Source organism: Charadrius vociferus, unplaced genomic scaffold (genome assembly GCF_000708025.1).
Source record: "Charadrius vociferus isolate BGI_N301 unplaced genomic scaffold, ASM70802v2 scaffold15, whole genome shotgun sequence".
Classification (NCBI taxonomy): domain Eukaryota; kingdom Metazoa; phylum Chordata; class Aves; order Charadriiformes; family Charadriidae; genus Charadrius; species Charadrius vociferus.
Genome location: NW_009650064.1, coordinates 3,702,884 through 3,729,787, shown reverse-complemented (window position 1 = coordinate 3,729,787; position 26,904 = coordinate 3,702,884). Strand labels below are relative to the sequence as shown.

The 26,904-nt window shown below is 38.5% G+C and overlaps 1 protein-coding gene across 1 annotated transcript; it reads right to left on the bottom strand.

Annotated features, from left to right (window-relative positions):
* Positions 1-444: 444 nt before the first annotated feature.
* YWHAZ (tyrosine 3-monooxygenase/tryptophan 5-monooxygenase activation protein, zeta) lies at positions 445-25,697 on the bottom strand. The gene is made up of 5 exons (XM_009891822.1): positions 25,189-25,697; positions 8,837-8,960; positions 4,945-5,108; positions 4,759-4,854; positions 445-1,503 (listed from the first exon to the last, which is right to left on the bottom strand). The coding sequence occupies exons 1-5, from the start codon at positions 25,480-25,482 to the stop codon at positions 1,444-1,446; spliced, it is 738 nt and encodes a 245-aa protein (XP_009890124.1). The 5' UTR covers positions 25,483-25,697; the 3' UTR covers positions 445-1,443.
* Positions 25,698-26,904: the final 1,207 nt, after the last annotated feature.

The following is a 26,904-nucleotide window of genomic DNA, read 5'->3' as shown; positions in this document are numbered from 1 at the left end:
AGAGCATCATTGCTCTGGGGAGCCTTTCCTAGTGAGCTGTAGTGCCTGAACCCCCTGAACTCTATGGAGGCTCCTGCTCAGTTTTCTTTTACAGCAAGCTATGGGTTTCCATATAACTAGACCTATCCCAAAGGTCAGCTCTGAAAGAACTTCCTATGCCTTTTGCCCTAAGTCTGGGGACTGTACGTTTGTTGAAGTATCTCCAGAGTACCAGCTGGACAGCCAGAAAGCTGTAGGCATCTAAAAGTAGTAAATTAATTCATTAGAGCAACCGTAAAATCAGATATGAGATATTCAATCTTGACTTCCCTGAAATTAACTAAATGCCTAAATGTGTATTAACATTTTCCATAATAAAAATACTTCTGTATTGAATTTGTGTATAATACTGCCACTGCTCTAAAAGGTGTGGGAAGACAGATCACATGAAATCTACACCAAAGGTAGTTGAAAAGTCCATTCATAAAACTTTTATTCCACTTACATCAACTTAATACACATGTTCTGAACAGTTATGCTTGGATTGTTCATGAAAATTTCATAAGACATTAAACAAAGCTAGCCATCATCTCAAGTTATTTCCCTGTTAACTATTTTTACAGCACATGCATGTTAGGCAAGTATCAAAAAAAAAAATCACAAAAGCAAAAAACCTAAAAAAGTTAAATACATGGGTTTTTGTTTTACTGCTGTGCTCGATATACAGTGTCATTATGAATATCAAGCAATTCATTTTTTACTGCATCTTTACTTGTACATTTGTTCTTAGGTTGCTTAAACCATTTAAATACAAATAAAATGTGTAGCAAAAATAATGAAAGCAACAGCAGGTAACTTTACAAATAATGGAATGTGAACCGTTTCTCTGTCCTTCTCTAGAGAAAGTTGACTGGGTTATCAAACTGTCTTAAGGAACACTTCAGCTGCAATCAAAGATGTACACTTGATCGGTATATTCCACAGATTTCACATGTTGACTTGACATGCAATATCTATGGGACATCAGTTTGTTCACAGCCATGCGTGCTCCAGCTTGGATACTCATACTAACTACACCTGTGGCTGCAACTGATTATCCCTTTTTTTCCATCATGACAGACCAATATGCAAGCAGTTGTCTTTGCTTGACATAGAAAGCTGTTTTAACACTGGCCTTGTGGGAAGCCACAATGTACCAAAAGTACTATGCCAAACATGTAAAACTCGTATAAAAATTTCACAACCCTATATTGGCCACCTCAGATGAAAACAGGTAAGTTCCCCAAATGTTAACTGGCTCTATTCCCCTAATATTAAACAAAACCACATGGGAAATATAGAAATCCAAATAGAAGTAACATAAACCTGTCAAATCGTAAACAAAAACTATTTGTGGGACAGCATGGATGACAATGGTCTACTGTGTAAATTTCAGAATGAGGCAGACGGAAATTGGAAGGCTGGTTAATTCTCCCCTCCTTCTCCTGCTTCGGCTTCATCTCCTTGGGTATCCGATGTCCACAACTGTTCAGGAAAGAAAACGGAGTAAAATATGTAAGACATTAACATTTATGACTAACAATTAATAAGGAATTATTAGAAAGAAAGTCCATTTCTTAAATAATAATTTTGTTAAGAGATCCTACTAAGCACCATGGGGGAAAAAAACCCCACACATCAACATGAATGTTTCTTGACTATTAATTCTACACAAAATAAAATGGGAATCTAGTTTTAAGTGCCCAAACCCTACACTGCATTTAATGAGGAAGCTCATGAACGGGCAAAACCTAAGTCTCATATCCACAAGGGTCACTAAAATACGATTACAAGCAGGCAAAAATTAGACCTACAGAATAGATACACGAGAATCAGGAACGAAGAATATTTGCTTTCTTGTGGATTTGTACCTTTTCCTCAAGTGAGCTTTATGCATCTTTCTGAAGGAAGCACCTCAGTAAAGGTCTCTCTCCACATCCAGCATTAGAGTGAATGCTACCTTTTCTTCAAAACAGGCATCTGAAGATTTTTGTTTTTAAAAACAAAAGCATTTCACCGAAATCTCTATCCCTTGGCTTTATTCAGTCAGTTGTGCCCTCCTTCAGCTATTTTTGGAATACAGAGCTTCCAAACTTGGAGGGCAGGGTAAGGAGGGAAGAAGATCAGGCTAAACATGCAGTATGCACATAACCTTATTTTCAGCTCCATAAAAATCATACTAAGGAGCCATATATCAAGATTAAGTACCATCTAAGGAAACTAAGCATTGGTTCCAGAGCAACACCCAGGGCAAAGAAATTATTTTGTGAACCACGTATTTCGCCACGCTGGCTGCTTCCAAACTATTACCAGCCCAGTATGATTTGTAATCTCGCGCTTTATGGAGTTACAGCAGCATTAACCGAATCCTTCACGCTCTACAGCATAAGGTGGTAAAACCTAAGAACAACTAATTCTCTCTCTACCTACGCTAAGGTCTCACAAGATACTAAAATAAATAAATCCATCATCAGAAACATTTTATTGTTTCCAGGAGTACAAGACAATAGAGAAACTTACACAAGACCAGTAGCCTTGTTCTTGCTCTGAACATAATATACGGTAGCTGCACTAAACGTTCCTTGCAAAAGGCATTAAGCAAGGAGTTAGTTTACTGGAGACAACAGCATACTTGACAGCTTCTAGCCCCTGCACTACATTCTATACTATGCTGCATTATTAGAATGTTATTCTCAACTTCAGTGCTATTCTTGTAAGGAACAGTTAGTAAGAACAGTTTTGTCAGAGGGTCCTATCCTAAATCCTCACCACTGGAGTATCTACAGATACATACATATACATACTTCTATTCATTAAATAAAAACGAATGGGCCTGACTGGTGTGAAAGGAGGATTACCAATTGAGAGGACAGTTTAACCCCAATCTGCTGGGGAAAAAACCCTTGGGGGTGGTTAAAGAAAAAACAATTTCATAACAGAGCAAAGAAGGAATTATCCAGCAATCCCAGCAAAACAGATTTTGACTTGATATATTAAACAACCCTCTGAACACTTCTCTGCCTTCAGTCCCTGCTGAGAATGAACACAGGCTCTTCTTCAGCCATTCAAAACTCAATATAAGAAGAATCAACAGTAGAAAACCGCTCCTGCACATAACTGATAAACATGCTGAACCACTGTCAAAAGCCTTTGTAACAGACTTGCATAACTAGCAAAACAGACCTTTTTTACATTTATGAAATTCATTGCAGTCTTTGGTAGTCACACATACATCAAAACTTATTTTCTACGTCAAGAAGTTGTGAGAAAACAAGGAATCAAAGTACTCATACAGGTCACGCTAAGCATTTAAGGCAAGACATCCCATCCATTCAAGAATATGGAATCCTGCAGCTGTCTGCAGCTCTCTGCCTTATAATGGAAAGCTCACATCACTTATCAGGCTTACTACTGTAATTCACACACTATGCCAGCTCAGTCCAACTTTTGCTCTTGTATGAAACAATTTGTTTCCCAACTGCTACAACAAGCTTTACATTATTTTTACAGGAAAGCTAGCAATTAAGGCCAGCTTCTATTCTCTATTTCAATAGCAGTCATTCAAAGGACAGTTCTTGAGCAATCTCACACAAGGGGACAGCACACACAGACATTGAGAGCGATGCCAACCCTGTATCTGTCTCCATTACAGAGGTTGAGAAATCTCTTCCATTTGTTTTGTAAGGAACAGCTGGAACAATCACAAGTAGTTTTTTCAGTAGTGTTAAGTTGCCATTCTAGTGGAAAAGGTTCCAAGAAACCGGGAAATAAAGCGTTAGAAACAAAAGCAGAAAATATGGCAACTCCAACATTTATGCAACTGTACAACTTTAGTTCTAGTCACGTTAAAAGATCCTAGCTATTTTGTAAACGTCTGTGATATCAGATGCACAGAATGTGAACAAGGGGTTACATTGGGTGACAAGAGGTGCTTCTTATTTTTTTCAGTTCTGGCTTGTAGCTCTCCCTTCTCCCCCACAAAGACCGCAGAGTGAACTGTGCCATCAATTACACTATTGCATGTTTGCTTACATTTACTGTTTCATTTGCTTTAGGTGTTTATCTTTGCCAGTTTTAAAGTTCAAAGTAGGTTAAAAAAAACCCCACATGCAAGATGAAGATTTTGATTACTCTGACAACACCACAATCTTGATCTGTAACTTACACCACAGGCAGCTATGAGTCCAAGGAAAAAAAGGAATTAGGACAGTTGTTTTACAACTGCCATGGCAATAGCCTGGTTAGTACTGATTCCAATTTCAGCTCCACTGAAATTAAAATCCAAACAACAGGACCCTTAGAACAACTTGCAAGCTTTTTTTGTAGTTTTCACGTAGGATCTATTCCTTGCACATGCAGTCACACAGCATAAGCTATATGAAATTTGACGTAAGTTTTGAAGAGGCAAATATGGCTGTATTCTCAGATGTTGTTTAACAAAGCATAATAGCTTTACTAGTCATAGTCCAAACTATGTCACTTAAACAAGCTAAATTCCCTGAATAAAAAAAAACTGAAAATTTGGTCAGTTTGACATGTCAGAAAACTGTGTTAATTAGTGTGCAGTCAAAAAAGACTAGGCAGGAGAAAAAGATGCAGCTCAGAAACATGACGTACTGTAAAACTCATCTGTAAGTAAATGACAGACACAGTTCCACAGCTAAGAATGAACAGGACAACTCTGAGTGCCACAATGACCAATCCCCTTATCAACAACATGCAAACGTTAATGATACTCACTGTCAAGTTGTCTCTCAGTAACTGCATTATTAGCGTGCTGTCTTTGTATGACTCTTCACTTAATGTATCAAGTTCAGCAATTGCTTCATCAAAAGCCTAGTGTTATAAAAACAAAAAACTCCATTGGCCATGCGACAAAAGGTTATGAAAATAATATAAATGGATTTCCCCTCCCCTTAGACTTACCGTTTTTGCAAGGGAACAGGCTTTCTCCGGGGAATTAAGGATCTCATAATAAAACACGGAGAAGTTTAGAGCCAGACCTAATCTGATAGGATGTGTTGGCTGCATCTCCTTTTTGCTGATTTCAAAAGCTTCTTGATATGCTTGTTGCGATTGCTCCACTATCCCTTTGGGGAAAAAAACACACACACACAAAAACCACAACAAGTAATTAATTCACATACCGTATTCAGACATACAATCAGGACTGTGTTCACGCTTGCATGAACAAAGTATGTTAAGAATGAATGCTTGTGAATGAGCGCTTTACCTAACAAGTTGCTTTTTTATGAACATTTTACTAAATTACATTTTTAAATTATTCAAAAAAGGAAGTTGTCGTTGACCAAATCACAGGTTTGAGTCTCTCCCTGCCACTCTGTAACTACTTGTACTTACAAATGTTTGCAGCAGTTTTGTAGCACTTAAGGAATATAAAACCCACCAACAACACGAAAAGGTACAAAATTGAAGTTTTAACTACACACAGGTTTGATACAGTGCCACAATTTGAATGTCTTTAAATGCTGCGCAGCATTACAGATGCACATTTAGTCACAGAAAACAATGGTGACCTTTGCCTATCATGCTGCACCCTTTCAGTAATAGTCATGTATGAATTCCCAGTCAAATTGCTTGGCAAAGATAGCGTGGCATACCTCAACCCAAATTAAATATATTTCTAAAAGCTTCCAACATAGTTCCATTTCCAATGCAGATATGGAAAGCTTTTTTACTTAACTTGCACATTCTAGCCTATAAACTTTGAAGTAAGGGAGAAAAATTAACAATTGGTATCTTTTATCAGAGTTTAATCTTTTGACATTCTCTTAATTGGTTCAATTGGTACAAGTTATAAACGATTGGCAGAAAAAAAACAACTATATTGTGTATACTAAGATTGAAGAGCTCAACAGTTTCCATTCTCACTGAATGCACTTGAACTTATGAGCAGACTATGCCTGCACAAGTCAGAGATCATGGCCCAACACAGCCCACAAGCTGGACAATGCCCTTGACTGCAGGAGGAGAGAATCGCGCCAGACACTGCGCACAAAAGGACCATTGTTCCTGCACTCTCCAAGACTGTTAATAGCATCTGAGAAAAAGGTGGGCAGGAAGTAATTCAATTCAGATGCAAAAGCATTCCAATCCTAACACTTCTGGATCAAACCAGGAATGTATCCAGCAAGATCTCTGCAACAGCACCTGTCACATGTATTCAAAACTAAATAAAGGAATTTTAGGCGAAGGACTCAAAAATACATCAGGTATTTAAGTGAGAAGTACTTGAAGTCTGAGAATAACTGAATACCAATATTTAGGATGTCTATGCAATCTCTATTTGTTCACCTTTATGTATTCACAAAAACTAAAGCATCACATCATCCTCTTCAACACGGAAGAAGGAGGCCACTCACTGCAAAATTACTCAACATACTGTCCTCTCTACACTCATCACTAATAACGAAGTGCTTCAGAAAATTCAGACAACTGCCATAATACCTTGAAAGTGATCAGAAATTGGTATATTATGGTTGAGAAGAAACAGGTTTACTCTAAGTTAAATTTAGAAATAGTGAGAAGTGTTTCACTCTTCCTGTAATGGAAAAGCCTTAGAAAATGGCACTGTTTACGATAGGCAAAACACGCAGCATGAAAAACACGTAACTTCAAGGAGTGCAGCTAAACATTTTATTTTTTAATTATTATACGTTAATATAAACTTCAAAAAGAAAAAAGGCCTATTTTTTTCTCCTTATTTGAGAAAATACAGTTACTGTTTGATCAGTGATTTGGGGAACTTAGTGCAAAATTTGATGTATTCTGTTAATTTTTAAATCAGTCACCCAGTATTAAAAAAATTGCAAGATTTTTAACCTTGAATTCTTTAGAAAGTGTTGTACAGTTCCAAAGTTCAAGGCTAAAATAGTACTGTGAGGTACCTGCTTTTTTTCTGTTAGGGAAACCGCAGTCAATAAAATAAATGATCTGGTTTATGAAGATAAAATCTAATTCCTAGAGTTGGGAGCTTTATACTGTTGCTGTGTTTACTGCAAAAGGCTTGAAGAATACTGTCCAACTAAGTGACCATTATTTCCTGAACAATAATTATCAACTGCTCTTCTTCAAGGCCACAGACAGCATACCGGAAAAGGCTGTGAGATAAAACACCTGGGGGGGTGAAATCTTAAGTTTAGGAGCCATAGCAACTATGAGCTACATAGACTTTCAATAAATTTTCTTCATCTGGAAACCCACTAAAAACCGCTCAGCCAGGAGACTGGGTTAAATAAAAATGAACTTCAAACCCACTTTAAACAAAGATTGTCACAGTCTAATTTTAGAGTCTGCAACTTAATCCTCAACAGAAAAAGAAACGTGGGGACTCAAAATATTGTGCCTTCCATGCACGTGAATAGAGATGACTCAAAGGAAAATATAATTACTCTTTGTACAGCACCAGATCTAAAATACTAGTTACACATGCAGCCACCAAGACTGGGTCTGTTTGTATGTAGTACTGCACCAGAAGTCAAATCAAGCCCTATTATACTAAGTCTTAGTATCTTTACGCAACTCCCTATCATCCAGCATACTGGGGAAACTGGACTACCCTATGTTATAACACATATGCCACAAAGCTAAAGCAGACACATCTATCCCCCTAGAAATTATTCCAAGTCTGTTTCACCTTTATACCAAACTCAACCTAGTTTCTGTGAAGCCACACAGACATCTTTCTGGATCATACTGAGAGAGCTCATTAGCTTGAGAGCAGCACAAGGCCGCAGGGGCACCACACCTTCAGCAGCACCACAAGGAACCTAGGAAGTCCTACAAAAGGGCAGAGTGCTACCAACCATCAGCCACACAGCTGAATGGTTCTCCGATAACCCCTGAGGTCCCAAGTCCATGCATTCAGACTGTGTGCACGTTCCCATGCATCCCATACTTCTGCAGACTGAGTAAAGACTAAACTGAGTCTGCAAGAAAAGAGCTCTGGGCTAGCAGAAGTTACCGGATTGGGCTCTGTGCTGAAATGCACTGCTCTTCAGGGTGCGCTGCCACCAGAACTACACTGGCCCTAGGAAACACCTTAGCACTGTTTGCAATGAGCTGTATCTAAACATAATGTGTTGTTTTGAATTGAAGGTGACTCTACACGGAGTCAGCATGTTGTTAGGGTGTCTCTTCAACTACAGTAGTTAAGCCACCTAATATATTAAATCCCTTATATTAACTTTTCTAACTAAATTTAGGTGAAGGAAACTTACCTGCAATTATGACAAGCTGCTTACATGAAGATACAAGTAGTTTGAGGAAATAAAAAACAGTTGGACATTAAATTACCATGGTTATGGAAGAAATTTTCCTAACAGTAAGATTAGTTTTATTAATCCCTTTCTTCTCCAGGTGGTTTCTAGTCTCTTTGCTCACTGAACCTATGCAGACTTTTTGTATTCTGTAGAAATGCAGGAGAAACAGCACAAATAAGGCTCCAAAAAGCTACAAGACTTTGTCCCCCTACAAAGAGGTAAAAACTCAATACTCAGCCAGGCAGAAGATGCATAAACCTGTACTTCAGTGATGTACACGCATGCATGCAACACAAGCTGGAGTGGATTTCAAGATTTTGTGACTATCTATTCACTGCTTACAATGGCAGAGGTACACAGAAATTTTCATAACTCATTTGAAAGCCAATGACCAATGATTTTTCTTCAGCAAACAGAAAGCCTATTACCAAAGAAATGTACATCCAAGTCAGAATTATTCTAAAATTAGTCATGTTACCGCCCCACCAAAAGCAATCTAATTTGACAATATTCAGCCACAAGCTGACATACAATACCTTTCTTGTCATCTCCAGCAGCAACCTCAGCCAAGTAACGGTAGTAGTCTCCTTTCATTTTCAAATAGAAAACTTTACTTTCTGCTTGTGAAGCATTAGGGATCAAGAACTTTTCCAACAGAGACTAAAAGAGAAACAAAGAACACAGTGTTTTGAACATACATACTTTTACAGAGCACTGAACCAACAATTCAATTATACTACAATCAATTTCAAAGTCAAGACAGCTTTACTTTTTGCCTATTTTCTTCACATCCTACATAGCATATTCAGTTAAGGAGAACATGTTCTGGATCACAATTCCAGGTACAAAAAGGAATGCTGCATGCTGTGACTCGATGGGGAGAAGATTGTGTTAATTTAGCAGGTAAGTCTTGTATGACCAAATGAAGGGTTTTTCTAAGCTGTTATACATTACCCTGACAAAAATAAGGTAATCCAAAATGTCTGGGCAGAGGGTATACAATGAAAGAAAGTCTGCATCCACAGACGGTAATAAAAGGATTTGAAGTATCAGCTGCCAAATCAGAGTCCCAAATATCTTACAAACATAGGCAATAAATAAGCCTCGTTAACCTAGTTCCCATTAACTGCAACACTGTACCAGCATCACCAGCAAGAAACCGCAAGGTGAACCCGGATTCTTGCATTTCCAGACAGCCAACAATCTGACAGTCAGCTGCACAGGACTGAAAAGGATCATCTATTTGACTTTATGTGCTGCCCTAACAGGTGTTTCCTATATCTTCCAAAGCAAAAGTAGCTCTCTGGAGTCACTCCACCAAATCCTCCCTGTGGGTTGCCAGTTAAGACCAGGTTTTTCTAGATTATTCTAACTGCTTATTAAATTAACATAGCAAGTTCCCAGCTGAGGCAGTCATGTAATTTAGCAAGATTTCTATTATGATGAAAAGAAAAAAGGAAAAAAAAATATAACTAGCTCCAACACATTTAGTCAAATTAAGGTACAAGCTTGTCAAACTTCTTGATATTAAGTGCTTAAAGTCAGTCTTTGAAAGAAAAGCCAGTTATTTAAAAGCCAGAAAAAAGTGTAGCAGTGCTCTTGAATACTCAAAATTAAATCAGAAGCTGTTATACATACTTTGCTAAGGCTACATAGCAAGTATTTTTTTAAAAAGATGTTTTAGCAAGAATTTTCAGGTGTCTTTTCTCCTGCAGATTAGATGACTGACATTTCAGTTTTGCCTCACTGGTTTTAGCTTGTATTTTCAATGACACCACAGAAATGGACAATCTAATTCAGTTTCAACCCACAGAATGATGGCTGCTTTACAGTACTTTCATCTAGATAGTATCCTGCAGGTTAAGTGAGTATCTTACAGGACGTGCTCCTGGGATGGGCACACCCTGAATACGGTAGGCTGTAACCACTCTACTGGGACACAGGTACCTGTGGTACCCGCTCTGCTTGACAGGCCAACCGACATAAAGCTACAGAAAACTGTTTGTAATTCACAGAAAGAACAAGAAGAATGAACAAGTTCAGCTAGTTGTCGGGGGGTTTTTTTGTTTTTGTTTTTTTTTGTTTGTTTTAATTAAAAACCTGCTAATTCATGTATATAAATCATTAATATTTAGCCTGGCAGCCTCAACCTTGTGTGAAACCCTTCAAAATGAAGTGACCTATTACGGCAGTTCTCTCTCATTTCTATCTCAGCAGACAGGGTGATGAAGTTCAGCTGACAGAAACCAAAATCAGACAAGGTTCAGCTACGCCTATGCTCCAAAAAGATAAAAACCTGTTAATGGACTTTATTAGTTTCAACGTAATGGAAGGTAGTTATTCAATCATCTTTACTATTAGGTATTTCCAGTATTATGGGGGTTGGTATATAGCTTCATTTTATAACCATGCAGGGAGACATCAAAAAATACTGTGTGTCCTTGCTTCCCATCCAAACGACAGAAAAGACAACCCTTTGGCAACAAAGGAAATGCAACATAAGCAAGTCAGCAGCAGCAGTATTTTTATGGTGCCAGTCAAATGGGCTGACAAGCCACCTCATGCCAAGGGCGCCCTTCTAGAGGGCATACCACTATGCAAAGAGAAGGGTTCAGAGCCACTCCTGCCTCAGTGTGGCCAGAATGAAGCAGAAGGCTGGAAGGTACACGGGTCACGCGCTTCAGCTCTCTCTAACTACTTACGTGCTCTGTTCTCACCATTAGAGAACTTCAAGATTCACAGCTATGACATTTTTCATCAGTGCCAAGAAACTCTGACTTCAATGACAAATGAAGGTTCCCAGCTACTGAGAATAAGGCTCCTTATTAGTTTTTCTCTGTAGGGCTGTAATTAAGTCAGGTGTGTCAGTCTGCACCTACCCTTCTGGCACCACGGGGAGTCGCCCTCCTTCTGTACCCTCTATTAATTGGTCAGATATTGTCAGAGATTCTAGAAACAGAAGTTATTCATCATCCGCATAGAAGGTTGTTCAATTAAGAAGTACAGCTCTGCTCACTCCCATAGCAGCAACCAAACTTCCAGACTTAAACTTGACTTAGGCAACAAATGAGGTGAAGTTGTTTGCAAGCTCCTAATTGAATGGGTGAACTGGACTAGCAGACAGAAAGAGGAAAGACCACTACCAATTGAGAAAGTCTTCCTAATCAAAGAGATACTAGCAGGGCAACAGCAGCTCGGACAGTGCATAAACCTTGAATTGAAAAAAGTTTTAAACCCATGCTGAATTTAGAAGACTGACACTAAGAAAATCCCTTTGAACGGCTATTCATGGAATATAGCCTATGCAAAGAGGCTCTGACTCCTAGACTGCACTGGTAGTTTGCTCACATCTGGATGAAAGACTCTATTCTATACAAATAACATGTAGGACTGGTAGGCCACATATCTTTGGGAGAGTTTTGTTTATGCCAAATACTTCATAAACAGCAACAGCAAAACCTGAAAGCAGATTAACATTTAAAAGCTAGCATGTGAAATTACTCAAAGATCTCTCCCCTATTACTTATCTAGTACTATATATTCTGTTTCTCCTGTTTGTACCAGTCTCTTTATTTCAGGTTATATTTTCTTTTACTGGCATAAGTGAACATAAAACGCTCCTTTGAAGTTAGCCTGAAGATTCTGAGTACACTGATTTATCCTAGAGATTGGCTGTGAAAGCTGCAGTCTGCACTGGAGGTGCTGCGGCTACAGAAAGCAATAGAGATGAGACCAATAAAACTACTGACCTTTTAGAGTTCAATTACAGAAGATAACATAAAATGTTAGGCATAAAAAAGGCATAACCAATCTAACGCTTTGTTATCTGCTAAGACATCTGCTAATGGGGAATAGTGTTTACATTATTTATTTATTTTTAAATAGCTTTAACCGCAAGGCTTCTCTGGAAGATACAATTTTTTCCACAAGGAAGACTATTTTGATATTTAAGTCCTATTGATGGGTTCTGATTGTCCACAGCAGAAGAAACAGAAACAAGAACTGTTTTGATAGTGCCACCAATACATGCCTACCTTCTCTCTCTGTTACCAGTTGACATGACAATGTCTATCAGTATAGAGCTGATCACCGTATGGGCCACTGAACAGCTAGTCCAAGACTCTACTAATAAGCTGATCTGTAATCACTAAGTTTGTCAGGTGATCTGCATCACTGTGATGCATACAACACCCTGACAACTGAAGTCCATACAGCATGGGTATATTATAGCTACATGGTATGTAGCTAAGCCCTCGTGCTCGTTCATGACATTCCCGCTATCTTGCCAAATTCCCATCCATTTTTGATATATACTAGTATGCGCTAACTACAACTCCATGGGCAGTTAATTACAGTGCCTCAATCAGAATCTGGTAGAAACAGCTTTTTAAACAAAACCAAAACACCACTCCCTGCCCCTTAAACCCCACAACTACTGAGCCGTAACTGTCAGAGCTTTTAATTTGACAGCAAGAATCTAACCGCTGTGAAACAAACCATAGCATTGTAGTCAATTAGGCAGATGCTGCAGCATCTCAGAGCACTTTTCAGCCAAAACCTGTGACAGCTTGTACAAGTGCTTCTAATACTTTTCATAGCAAAGTCATACCCAGCCTTTCCAGAAAGACTTAATGGAAAATTATTATTATTATTATTTTTAACAAAACAAGCATGTACTAAATTTGAGTATCAACTCTTATAATATGCTGGCCGTTAAAAAGAGCAGGCTTCAACACTTTGTATCTGCAACTGTGATTATGATTAAGTTAACAGCTTCCTGGTACCCTGGACTGGGAGAGAGAGCACATTCAAGCTCAGGAGATGTCAGCTATGCTCACACATACCACAGATAAGAAATCTCACCAATCTGGTACGTTCCCCCACCCCCAGCAAGTATGCACTAGAGAAAAGCCTTTGTCTCCAAAGACAGAACAGAGGCTGCATGCACACAACATTGTTATTCTACCGGCAAACTTCAATCCTGGCTTATTTTAAACACTGAACTGGTAAGAGATTAACTTTCTTCACTCTTACACACAGTCTTTTGCCAGAGCAGGACACAGTCAACAGATGGCAACAGTAAGCACAGTGTGTTTTGAGCTTATTTTGATGAAAGGCCCAATGGACTTGTTCCTGTGGTTCTGCAAGAAAAAGGCTGAAAGGTAAGAGTTATCAGGCTCAGTTAAGAGCCTGAAGGAAGCATAACAAGTAGTAATTCTGTGTTACAAAAAAAACCCCAAACCCACCCCAAAACACCCAAGCCTCTACAAAAAGTCTGCCAGGTTACCGCGAGTAGACATGCTTCAGTTTGTCAAACTGTGGTGAGAACTACAGTTGAAGACAGGAAGCCAACCCATAAAGACTTGTCTTTTCCTGACATTTGAAGCCTAAAATTACCCCCCCCCCTTTTTTTTTTTTTAAAAAAAAAAAGAATTTGCTTACGTCTTTGGCAAATGACTTGCGTGGGTCAGAAGACTATTCCCAAATTCATCATAAGAGCATTAAAATCAATGCCTCAGTTTTGCCTTGCTGCTTATAGTTCTGTGCATAATTCCTTTTATTAAAGGCTCAGTCTCTGTACATGTTATTGCCTGGGAACTTTAGATAATTATTAATGCACTTGAGGATTGCATCAATGGCTTAATTTTCTATTTAAGATAATTCCTTCCTGACAAACAAGAGAATAAGAATAAAATCACCAGATTCTAGAAAAATATAGTTGTAAAAGAGTAGGTAATATATAGTTAAAGTACTGAGAGCAAGAAACTTTGTTTTTAAATACCAAAAAATAATTATTAAGATACACTGTTGAGTAAGAACTCTAGAACTATTGAAGAAAAAAACAAACAATCTGCTCACACACAAAAGAACTTAGCTGCAGAATGGCAAAAATCCAAAAGAATACACTGATATACATTAGGTAATTTAAACAGTATCACTTTTGCTCAGTGATAACTGCCATTTGTTTTCATGCAGCATCAAAAGCCACCTGACACAGTTACATTACTTCTAGTTTTGAAAATAAATTACACAGGAGTGTTAGCTGAATTTAATTTACTTGTCATCCACCTGTGGTATATGGCATGCAATCAAAGACAACATGGAAGAAATCTTTGGGTTTTAAATTCATAGAAGACACAAAAGAAACATCGTATCTTTTTCTAAGCTGAGTGTGAAACCTATTTCACACTGACTGACAATGGCCTAATATTTGCACGATGTATGCAACATGCCACTGTCTTTCTCCAAGACATTACAAGAACACAGGAGGGATTGTACTGGCTGACAGAGCTCTTCTGTCTACTAACCTGCCTGCAACACTGCCCAAAAGAAGATGCCATTAGACAAATACATAAAGAAAGCAAGAAAATATCATGCTTCCATTAGGCTCCATCAATGCCCAGGGACTTCCTGAGCCAGATGTGGTCTCTCTGAATGTAGTAACCTTCAACAGGCTTCTCATCCACATTCCACACACTTGTCCAAACTCCCCTTACATCAACATAACCTTAACACCCACAATACACTACGGAGAAGAAGCTGGAGATATGTGACTACCTGCACAGGGAAAAGCGCTACTTTTGTCTTAAACCTACTTCCCAGTTTTATTTAAAAAGTTGTTTAGCTTATAAAAACACTGGTACTCAAGTCTACATTTATTTTAGAAGACTACCAGATAACTTCAGATTATGTGAAGAGTTTCAGTACCATTTCCAAACAGCAATCAAAAGCCCCCACTGCACTTTCACAACATCCAGGTAGCTATTTACTTTATTTCGTACAAAGGAAGAAGGTGAGCATGGAGGAGGGAAAGGAAAATAAGAAACATTTGACAGATATTAAGATAAGGGGCTGTGTTAGAACAAGCAATATTGAATCTGAAGATTCAGCTTTCCAGATCCACCAAGATACACTTACCAACAGCCGAGCACGAGTATTTTAAGGAATTACACACATATAACTACCAGGTGTACTTAGGCAGGCATTCAAAAATATTGATTCAGAGCAGTGTTTCCAGGTACACACTTTGGAAGAAGAGCTACATGTACTTGCCTTCACCACGTGGAACCCTCTAACCAACCAGCACCGTTAACTGCAGCACACCTTTGTTAAACTGCTCTTTTACAGACTTCTATTTTGATGACTAAGTTATTAAAGTAGGCCACCTGTGTCGGACAAGTTCAAGACACCTATCATTTCTGTAAAAAGTTAACGCGTGATTTTCCAGGCATGTGTTTTCTGCCTCAGCACCACAGTTAGGAAAGTTACTTGGGCTATAAAACGTGCAATTAGCTGTGCAGCACAAACTGGCGCACACACACTACAAAGGGTTTAACCAAGACATCTGTGGCCAGTAGAAATTTTACTTACACATGTCTATCTGAATTGTTGGAAGAAAATGACAAATATTTGTATTTTTAAGGGGAGTATTTTTAGACAATCCCTTCCCAAACCCAGGCTGCTTTGAGACAGGCTCATTATGCTGCTTCTGATTACAGTTCTACCCAGAGCTGGGGATCAAGGCTCTGCAACTGCTGCCTCATGGGTGACCTCCCACCCTCTTGGGGGAAAACCAAAAGGACTGTTCTGCTGTCAGCCTTCTACTCCAGCCAAAAGCAAAGCCTCCTGTTTAAAGTTAGCTACAGATTTTTATCTGCTCATTTGCTCACTGGAACAGGAATACATGAAAATATGTCAAATACTAGTGGCTGCTGTGGCACTGGTAAAACATCTGTTGAAGATGTGAACAAGCCTGCTGCCTGTCCTCAGTACCAGTTATTCTCTCTTCCCATCAAATGGGCGGCCCACACAGACAGCAGCAGAAGTTTGAAAAAGGTGAGAAGACTGGCTGGAAGAGATGAGGTGAGAATGAAGAGCCTCAGCAGGACAGGAATTCAGAATTTGGGACAAAGGACCTTCAGTGGCAGGGAGGAATTTAACTGTGGAGTTCATGCAACACTGGGATATGTGACATGTACAAGGACACCTGGGATTGGTAAGAGCAGGAAAAAGGTACACTTGACTAGCCATTTTGCTATAGTCTATCTGGTGAAGACCTAGAAAGGCAAAAAAAAGGATGAAATGAGGCCTGAGTAATAAGAGGGTAACTGAAAAAAAAAGAACTAAAGGACTAATGGAGAAAAAGGAATCCTGTATAACAGAAAGAATGGCAAGAAAATCTCAGCTTATGCAAAAAAAATACTACTAGAACACTCTAAATGTGTTTCTTTGGAAAAGAGAACAAAACCAGTATCACACATGGGCAGGCAGAGGAAAACATGGAAGAAGTAGGACACCCTGAAAAATCATCTTCTTGCTGACACGTATGCTGGGGGATAGAACTAAGTCAGTAAGAAGTAGGTGTACGCACTAAAACGCCCACAGGGTGCTTAGAGGGAAGATATGGCACTTAAGGACGGACACATCACCAGTCAGTATCAAAAGAAAAGGATGGGAACTTAAGGCAGTAAGGAGCAGCACCTCAGTTCACACTGTTACAGCCATACACGTAGCTCTCCTTGCAGACTATCCTCCCCAACTTGGACTACCACAGCCTTTACTAGCTTATTCCTTCTACCACTCTGCTTTCCAATTAGTATTTATGGCAAGGGAAACAAATGTGCTTAATATCAGGATACGCTCTTTGAGATAATTCAAAAGACTTCAAGAGTCCTTCATGCCAATCATTGCAGGTTTTTACCAAAGTATGCTTGGCAAGCACGTGACAGTGAAGGAATCAAATTCTGAAGCATAGGCAAAAATACCTCTCCGGTTTAATAACTGACTCTGAGAAAACTCATGCGAAAGGCGGCAGCCCATAAGATGCTTAATAGAAAAATAATAATGATTAAAGTATTTAATTTGTTGGTGCATCACTATAGACATTAATATACAAAACCAATCTCCACCGATGATCAAAGCCAAGACACAATTTTTACCTGGATTGGGGTTTGTGGGGTTTTTTTGCATCACCTCATTAACTTATTTTTGACTATTGGGGACTTGCAACAAAATAGAATGGTGCCAAACGCATCAATCATTACTCTTTGAAGAAACAGATTATCTTCTGAGAAACTTGAGATAATATAGAATTGAAACCAATTGAGTTGGATGAGAATTTCTGCTAGACAGGCAGGTCTAATCGACAGCTATTGTGGCTGTACTCCTAAGCAGAACAAGTTCCAACTGTCCTAAGACTCTACAGGTTTGGTCTCTGAAGAAATACTAGTAAGAATCCCCATAAACGTGATATATTACTTTTTATCCTTGATAAGAAACAGAAGTAGGAACCATTTATCTTGCAGCTTGCACTCTCAACAGATCTGAAGCCTCCTGAAGTAGACTATGTATCTATTAGAAGTTCATTATAGCATACAATATTAAGAGGAGCATTTTATTAGCAAAAATGCCAGTTTAGTGATGTAAACCCACTCTGCTCTAGGAGAATCTGATCAGGTACAGATCAGATTCCTGTTGTTAAATATTCTGTTACTTGCATAATCACAAAGGGTAACAACAACCAGGAAAAAAAACCCACCCAAAACAACACACACAACCGCTAACTCATTTGAGCTGCATTAAATCTGACAAAAAAACCCCCACAACGTTTACTATTCATCTCAGCAGTAGCATTACTTATTATTACTTCTCATTAGAAGAGGCATTGCCAATCTGCTGTCAGATTTCAAGAAAAATAAGCAACTACATAAGAGCTGACATTCAGTAAAAAACAAGTTTAAGAAATAATCACATATCTTAACCCTCTTCAATCAACTTCAATAGCAGAAGCTTTCTCAAACTATTTCAAAGCCATAGTCAACTACTGCCTGAACAGATGACCATCTTCAGGTTCAGAGCCAGGAGCCGCTGTGTCTGCCTACAGCAAACAAGTAAACCGTTTGAGAACCCGTTTCAGAAACGTGTATTTATGTCAAGTGCGTGGTAACAAGACAGAAGTTTCCAGATAAAACCAGAGATAGTGTAGCATCTGCTTATACAGATGTACAGAGATAACGCACTAACTCTGCTCCTGTTCTAAATTGTACGTATTTCTATTTTATATATTTCTACCACTTATGGCTTTCATGGGCACAGTAAAAGCTGGTATCAGCATGGAAGGAGGAGGAGAGTATCTGTCACAGGTGACTAAACTGATCAACTTACTTTATTTTCCTGCTTAGAACTGCATATCAGCAGTAAGTGCATAAAGTACTTGAACACAGAAGGTTGCTGTCAAATAAAGCAAAGTTGTTCCTTAGATGCTTTTGAACAGTGTAAGCACTATGTACTTTTTTTTTTTAAATCAAAGTCAATTATTATTAATTCACTTGGCATTAATGCCAAGTGAAATTAATACAGGAGACAATTGGTTATAGTAAAGATTTGTTCTATTTCAAATAAATGCAAGAGGATACAAATAAATACCTGTATGTGTATATACACGTGTGTGCATAGCTAGTAGACGTATCAGAAGCAAACGCATGTTTAAGTATTTTTTTGTATTTATGAAGACCTTCTTAGCTGATTTTATGATAAATGGGTGCATCAAACACACGCATCAACATTATGGATGCACTTCTTGCCAAGATTAATAAGTACCAGCTCACCTTTGCTCATGCACCCCAACGACCAGTAAATTGCTTATATAGCTAGAATTCAAAATACTTTCAAACATGAGCTGGTTTCATACATTTACAATTACATGAACAATGTAGAATAAATAAAAACCAACACAATACATCTCATACATGAACTGATCCATGAATGTTTTAATTCTCCAACAAGATCCAAATTTTTCAGCAGTTTAATTTGCTTAAAAAAAAATAAAGACCATTTGCTTAAAAATAATAAAGGAAATTGCTCTAGTTTAGGCAGTGCTTTCACTGCAGAAAAAAACCAAAACAAAACAAAAGCCCCCAAACCCCACCCCAAACTAAACATCCAACAGCCAAAAAAAAACCCCAATCAACAAAAGAACAACCTGAAGGGGTGTAGCTACAACCAGGGAATTGATTAAAGGATTAACAAAGTGGAATCATGAGGTTGATGCAAATTGCCTCAGCCTCCTACCTTCAATATATATCAGTAATTATACCGGCCAAACCCTAACTGAAAAAGCTACACTTGAAGAGTTGATCAAAAGCTTAAACTATAACCATCCTGGGCAGTTATTAAACCCTGGCTACATTTTGTTCTGTGATATATAGAAGTGCATTCAGAGAAGCATTTGTGAACCAGAGGTGCTCACATATTTTCACATACACCACTAGCATATTACCAATTACCATCTTTTAATACAAATTTTAACAACACGAGATGACATCTTGAGTTCTACACCCAAGTTTAGGCTCCACAATACAAGAGACACATGGATATACTGGAGTCCAGTGGAGGCCACCAGCATGATTACTGGGCTGGAGCACACGATGTACAAGGCAAAACTGAGAGAGCTGGGATTCTGTAGCCTGTAGGAGAGACCAGCAGATCTTACTCCCGTATACAGCTGCCTAGAGGAGATGGAGCCAGACTCTTCCTGAAGCTCTACAGTGACATGACAAGAGGCAGCAGACAAGTTGGAACATGAGAAGTTCTGATTACATACAAGGTGGGGTTTTTTTTGGTTTTTATTTGTTTGTTTTCCTTTTAACCATAAGTATGACCAAATATTATGACAGGCTATCCAGAGAGGTTGTAGAACCTCCATCCTTAAAGATACTCGCAATTTGACTGACAAGGCCTTGAGCAATGTGATCTAACTGGATCTCTTCTGAGCAGAGTTGAACTAAATGACCTCCCTTCCAACCAAAATTATTCAACCAAAACAGCTTAAAATAATAATGGCTAATTTTTTCAAAACAAAGATTTTGGGCACCTAACTCCTAGATTTCAACAAATTAACCGCCCCTCTTCTGTGATCAACATTCTACAAATAGAAGCTTCTACAAACACCTCCCCCTCTTTTCTGAAAACATCAAATAAACGACACATCTCAAAGACAGAAACGGGTGCAGTCAACAATAAAAAATTAAGCAAGCCTGGAGTCACAGAACTAAAGGTAGCAATTTTCAGTCAGAACATTGAGGTTTTTGTTAGTATCAGATATCTTCATAGCATAGGATGTTGTATGGTATAATCAGTCACTCTAGCTCATAAGCAATCTGCTTGTTACTAACATTCCATAGGTTAGTTGTGCTCTTCGACCATCAGGAGGACACACTGAGCATGCAATGGCTGACTTTAAAAAACAAACAAAAACACCACCACCACACACGTGTGCATGTCAAAAAGCATATGGCTTCTTACAGGAGAGAAGAATAAATTTCCTAATCATGTTATCAAGAATTAGTGCAGAAACAGGTTTTAGAGATGTTAACATAGTAACCTATTAGATGTTTGCAGGCAACCAGAAAACAGTTCCACAGTAATTTGAGTATGACAGCAATATGCATTAATTCTGTGGTATGTTCTTTAGAAAGCCATTAGATGCATTCTGAATGCAATTACACTCCCTTCCCCCCAGTGAACTGCAGCCCCATGACAGGTTTCTAAACCTTCTCCTACTCCCCCAACCCACAACAATATAAATATGAAAGAATAGCAAATCTAAAGTCACTTCGCTGAGATTTAACTGCACGTTCTCTTCTCACAACAATTACCACTTCTAAAAAGTGAAGCATCCATAACAAGTGCAAAGAAATCTAAATAGTATAAGCACACGGTGAGTATCATTTCACCCTTCTGAGCATGAAGTTAGGAAGAAATAACATGGGGAAGAATCAAACAATTCATCTTATTGAGAGGGTCCTGAACAGCACCATTAACCCGCAGCTTTTCTAGCAGGGACAGCGTGGTGAAAAAGTGCTGGACAGCACCTACGTGCAACAGTGACTCTAGAAGGCTGAAGGGCAGTCAAGGTTTCAAGAAGCTCTCTGGAGCTTAAGGGGAACAACCAAAAGGGAAAACCACCAGTGAAACACAATGCTTGGGCACTGTAAGCAAAGAGATTTACTTGAGGTATGACTGTGGAGGAACTTGGGGAGGAAGAGACATCACCCAGAAGACTAGGCACGGTAGAAGAATGTGGGAACTGTCACGTATGGTTCACTTTGGAGCACACACAGGGGACTACTGCTATATGTCCCAGCCTAGGGAAGAAAGTGTTACTGCCTAGAATTACATTCATACTAAAGTGAAGACAGCCAGTCATGTTTTAAACAGTTAGTTTACACTTAGCTCATGTCAGAGACTGCCTGAAAGCTACTAGTAATTTAGAGCTCCTGAGAACTTCTAACATGCAAGTAGTATCAGATGTTAGCTATTGAAAGGTCTCTCCATACATTCTTCTCTGCAATTCAGAATCCTCATTAGCTGAAAAATTAATCTTACTACAGATTTAATTTGTACCACTTCAGCTAACATTAAGTGCAAAAAGCATTTTGAAGAAAATCCACACCTGTTAGATTAATAATGATTTTTATTATGGAAATAACAAATAAAAGATCATTATACTGGTATTTCAGACAGACCCTCCCTTCTACTATAGAAAGTGAAACAGGATGTGAAGCACACACTTAGCTAACATGAGGAAAAGTACTTAACAAAAAGCTTAATTTCCTGTATCAATATGAAACTTCTGAGGCTGAAAATTTTCTATAATACTCAAGTACATTTAAGATGCTCGAGTATGGCAATGTACTTCCTTACACACACACTATACTATTCTTGAAGAATTTGGAAATTCAGCCTTTATTGTTATAGTGCAAGGAACTTGTACTATGCACAACGTGTCACAATTATTTGCAGTTTATCAGCTCTACCAGACCAACTCCAAATTAAGAGCTGGATATACTGCACCTGAAAATACTCCAGTGTATATCTGACAGAATTGGCACTAGACCAAGAGACTTTAGGTGTCTCTTCTTTGTGCAGCAGCACACAAGAGGATGAGTTCAGCTGTTTGTAAAGCTGTAGAGGTATTCCACAGCAGCTGCAAGTGAGGGAAGATTTAGGAAGTGGCAAGGATGTAGATGCTGGCTTTTCCTGCTACAAGGTCGGCATAAAGGAGAAAAATAAGTGGTCAGACCTCACCCATATAACTACTAAAATTTTTATCAGAGTCAAATAGTTATGAACGAGAAAAAAGTCCAGCATTAATTGCTTTTATTCACTCCAGAAGTTAGTGGAAGAGCTGGGAACAGAACCCAGGCAGAGTTTAGTATACTCTGCGTCTACTGGACTAGAGGAGCTATTTCTTCCAATCCATAGTAATTTGATTCCAACAAATGAGGAAAGAGCGTGAGAAGCTGCAGAGGAGCCAGCTTTGGCTACATTCTGTTAGTCACAAACACATTCTCTTAATTGGTTTCCTCCCTTCAACACTGAAGTTAGGACACCAGTTACTTCCACACTCAGCTGTGATATAACACCCCAGGGTATTAAATATTACTTAAGAGCCTAGCAGGCAATTGAAGACACAACAACAGCTCAAACACATTCACAGTCTTAATAAAAGATACAAAAGTTTCCGAGCTGCTTTTGTACTGTAATTGATAAGGCTCGTGACTGAAAGCTTTGAAAGTCTGTTAACACTTCAGGTCCTATTAATGGCATACTTCGCACCAATCAAAATTTGGTAAGCCTTGTTTTTCACTTCTGCGAACAGTTATAGACTAGATTATGCTGTACAAAAATTACAGAGGATCTTCTGGAAAAAAAAAGACAAAAGCCACCCTAGTTCTACGTTTGCATGTAGCGTTGTGCAGACTTCTGTTCATAAAAAACAAGTAAATATGTTAGCATAATTCTTTTTTCTCTGTTAAAGCAAAGTGGATGTCAAATAAAGCAAAGCAGTCAGTCATGTCTCGAGGTAAGAATGTACGTGGACAGAATATTCCAACAAAGAAAACAAGAATATGTTTTTAAATATAGACCTAATTCCTCAATGTAATTAGCAATATCAAAGGTAGTGCATGCCATCTGAAAGCATTTTTAAATCCTATCCCTTGGATATAAAAAAAAAGGTTTTTCTTCCTTTTTAAACTTCAGTCTAAAAAAGTAGTTTAATTACTGCTAATCACTGCCTAAGGCATTTTTCATCGGGACAGTAATTTTTCCTTAATCTATTAAGAAAATTTGGAATGGCAACACTAAAGATTAGTAAGACATTAGCTTTCTAGAAGTAGTAACATGCTAAAGAATAATGATTTCTTTGAATAATGTACATATCTCTCATTAAACACAAAGAGAAATTCAAGTCCATTTTGAGATTCAGAAGATTTAACAAGGTTCACCCCCTCCTAGATACTTTAGGTGCTGCAGCAAATTTGAAAGCTAATTTTTTGGTGTAGTTTTTGTATTTAGCATGCACAATAAAAGCTAGTTTCACCTCAATCTGGTTTCCATTATCAGAAGAAAATTTAATTGCAAACACTAAGTTCTTCTAAAAGGGGGTTTCTAAGCCAAATGTCTTAATTAAAATGATTTCTTAAACCCAAACGTAGTTTACAAAAGAATTTCAGATCATTCTGAACTGAAAGCACCCACCCCTGAGGACTTTCACACTAATAAAATAAATTCATTAATTTAAAAAAGAAATAATAAGAAAATAGACTGCCAGATTTGGATCCTTATTCCCCTGACTTAAATAGATGAGCCACCTCTTAACAACACAGGAACCAGTAAATCAGTTCTTTTCCACGTGTAAGTTTGGCATTTCCATTTTCATAGTGGAAGCTTAAGCGTTATCCTTACAAAAGATAACAAACCATACGAAACTGGGTGTGTTACAATAACCATGGAGGCCAGCCTAAACTGGAAGCCAAGACTCAGAGTTATCCATGCCGACTTTTTACACACCCTTGGAGAACCAGTCTTCTAGAAGCAATCGCCGCCCATGTCATTTAGTTATCTTACACAGCAAGCAAAATTTATGCTACTCATTGATCTTAATTTTTGTTTGACATCAGATCTTCAAGTATACTTAGCTATTTAACACATCCCTCATATTACATGTCATTCTGTCACCTGCAGGTACGTGATCCCTTGTCACATATGGGATGATACACCAGCAGGGTCCACAGTCCAGAGGACAATTCTATAGCTGACAGTAACATCTACCTCACAAGTGGTTGCAGGACTGGATATCCGTTAATCGTGTGTTCGCGGAAACACCACAGGCATATGCAGTTGAAAAAAAACCCTGTCAATCTGGAATAAGCATTTAGAAGAAGTTTGGATTTCATAAACCAGTCTCCTAACGAAGATATATGGGTTGTTTGCTGGGTACATGCACATTTTAACGTAACTACAAGCCACAGAAAATGTCTAACTTGAACACCCTTTTGGTTTGCTACCAAAAATTTTAAGTTTAAGAGGGTATCACAGCTTTTCTACTGCCTCTTCCTGCAGACAATTTTCTGCATGGCTGAGTCATAACTAACATTACATCATCTTACCCAGGGAGGGGCACAATTTCCGTAGAGTAAGAACTACCTCTTACAACTAGAGCAGCATATTAAAGTTGCAGAAATCAAAGCGATCTAGGATACAAATACTGCACTGAGGGGGAAGGGCAGAGGAGAAAACCCCAAACTAAACCCGTATCTAGTTCAGTCTCAAAGAAATATGTTGGCTTTTCATACCTACTTATATACCATAACGTTTCAACATGTCTCCAAATTCACTAGCATTCATAACTATGACGATTTGTATATAAATAATCAATACATTAGAAGGAAAGAAAAGTCAGACTTTTTTTAAACCTTGTCCTTCAGAAACATTATAGGAGACCACAGCTTTACTGACAGACTAGAAGTAGTCCCAGAGGGCCCAGCATCATTTACCCTGCAACTCTAAGTAAAAATGGATCAACAGTTTCATTATTTCTCACCAGCACATCATTGCAGATATCTCTTAGCTCAGTCTCAATTTTCTCTCTGTATTCTCGAGCCATCTGCTGTTTTTTCTCAGCGCCTTCCGTCTTTTGTTCGATACTTGAGACGACTCTCCAAGATGACCTACGAGCTCCTACAACATTTTTATAGGCAACAGAGAGAAGATTCCTCTCTTCGTTGGACAACTCGGCTCCTTGCTCAGTCACAGACTTCATGCAACTTGCCATGTCATCATATCTTTCAGCCTGCTCAGCCAGTTTGGCCTTCTGCACCAGCTCATTTTTATCCATGCTGATATTTCTAAAGAGGAAAAATAGCGAGGCATTATTCAGACATTGATCAAGGACAAAGGTGTTTTAACTTCACATGCAGAGCAATCATTGTTTAAGCAGTTTGGAACTGTAGAGGTAACAGCTGAAATCCAGAACACAAAGCACATGAACACTCAATGCTCTAACACACAGATACATGGATTGAAGACTTAGTCATCACTTCCTCCTGAAAAATTGTTAACTTCTGTAAGCAAGCTGTTATTATTTTAATAAATGCAAACAAAAGCATCTGAAGGTGAACTGAAAGCCAATTATTCCCATCTTATGCACATAAACAATCCTAGTCCTTTGCCATCACTCTCTCAGACTACGTTCAAGCTGCAGCATCAACTGCATACCATTACCAATATAACAAAGTTGATAACGAAAATATCAAATAGTAAGTTTTTCACAGGAACAGACCAAATAAAGGCTAGACAAACAGTACCAAGCAACTCTCTGTGCCTTAACAGAATCTTACAGTTACATGCAGAAAGACTTGGCACAGGCAAATCAAATCCTACACAGGATGTTACAGTCAGAATCCACCAAATATCTAAATTTCAAGGTGTATAACCTTCAACAATGTTAGCTTCCTTTCCCAAAATGGGATATGGTAGACATTCTGAGCAAGGTACTGCTTCTCAGCCTGAGGGGCTACACTTTCAGAGACAGAAGGAAATTATACTATTTAAAAATATTACTTCAGCATCAGTATTTGAGATAGCACAACCTGGCTGAGATGCTTCATAACCTATATTTATCACTGCTTTGAAAAAAAAAAATTAAAAAATCAAGCTCTGCTGAAGAGAGATAAGGGCTTTTTTTTTTTTTTAATACATCAGGAAAGAATACTCCTCCCTCAACCTCCCATCCTTTTATGTATCTTGACTTGATCATTTTGAGGCCCTGGCAATGTGCTTTGGGATACACCATCCTTTGAAGTTTGACTAGCTTATTAAAGCAAAAAACAATTTTGGTCATGTATACTTTACATATTTCTGTATGTTCCACATGCAGCAATCCAGCATCTCAATCTTTAACCATTAACCTTTTTGTCAGAATCATAGAATGGTTTCGGTTGAAAGGGGCCTTGAAGATCATCGAGTTCCAACTCCTCCGCCATAGGCAGGGACACCTCCCACTCGACCAGTCATTTCACATTAAGTTACCACAAACAATAGCAGCACTATCTTCCATTAAGGAATAAATCAAGCACGTTTTAACATTCCAGCCACCTGAAAGGAAAAGTTTTAGCAGCTTCTACCCCCAACACCGGGGCACAAACCCAGCGGCCGTTCCGCCGCGTTTGCAAACGTGCGCTGAAAACTTGACCGCACCGTGAGCGGATGGTTAAGGAGCCATTTTAAGGCAACGTTTTGGCTTACGGTTATTTACCAC

Bases quoted from the DNA above. Each gene is read 5' to 3' on its own strand.
- YWHAZ (XM_009891822.1), bottom strand. From the start codon at position 25,482: ATGGATAAAAATGAGCTGGTGCAGAAGGCCAAACTGGCTGAGCAGGCT. The intron at 4,855-4,944 runs GTAAGTCTAAGG...TTATAACACTAG, and splicing joins CCTGTTCCCTTGCAAAAACG to GCTTTTGATGAAGCAATTGC. The intron at 1,504-4,758 runs GTGAGTATCATT...TTTCCTGAACAG, and splicing joins TACTGAGAGACAACTTGACA to TTGTGGACATCGGATACCCA.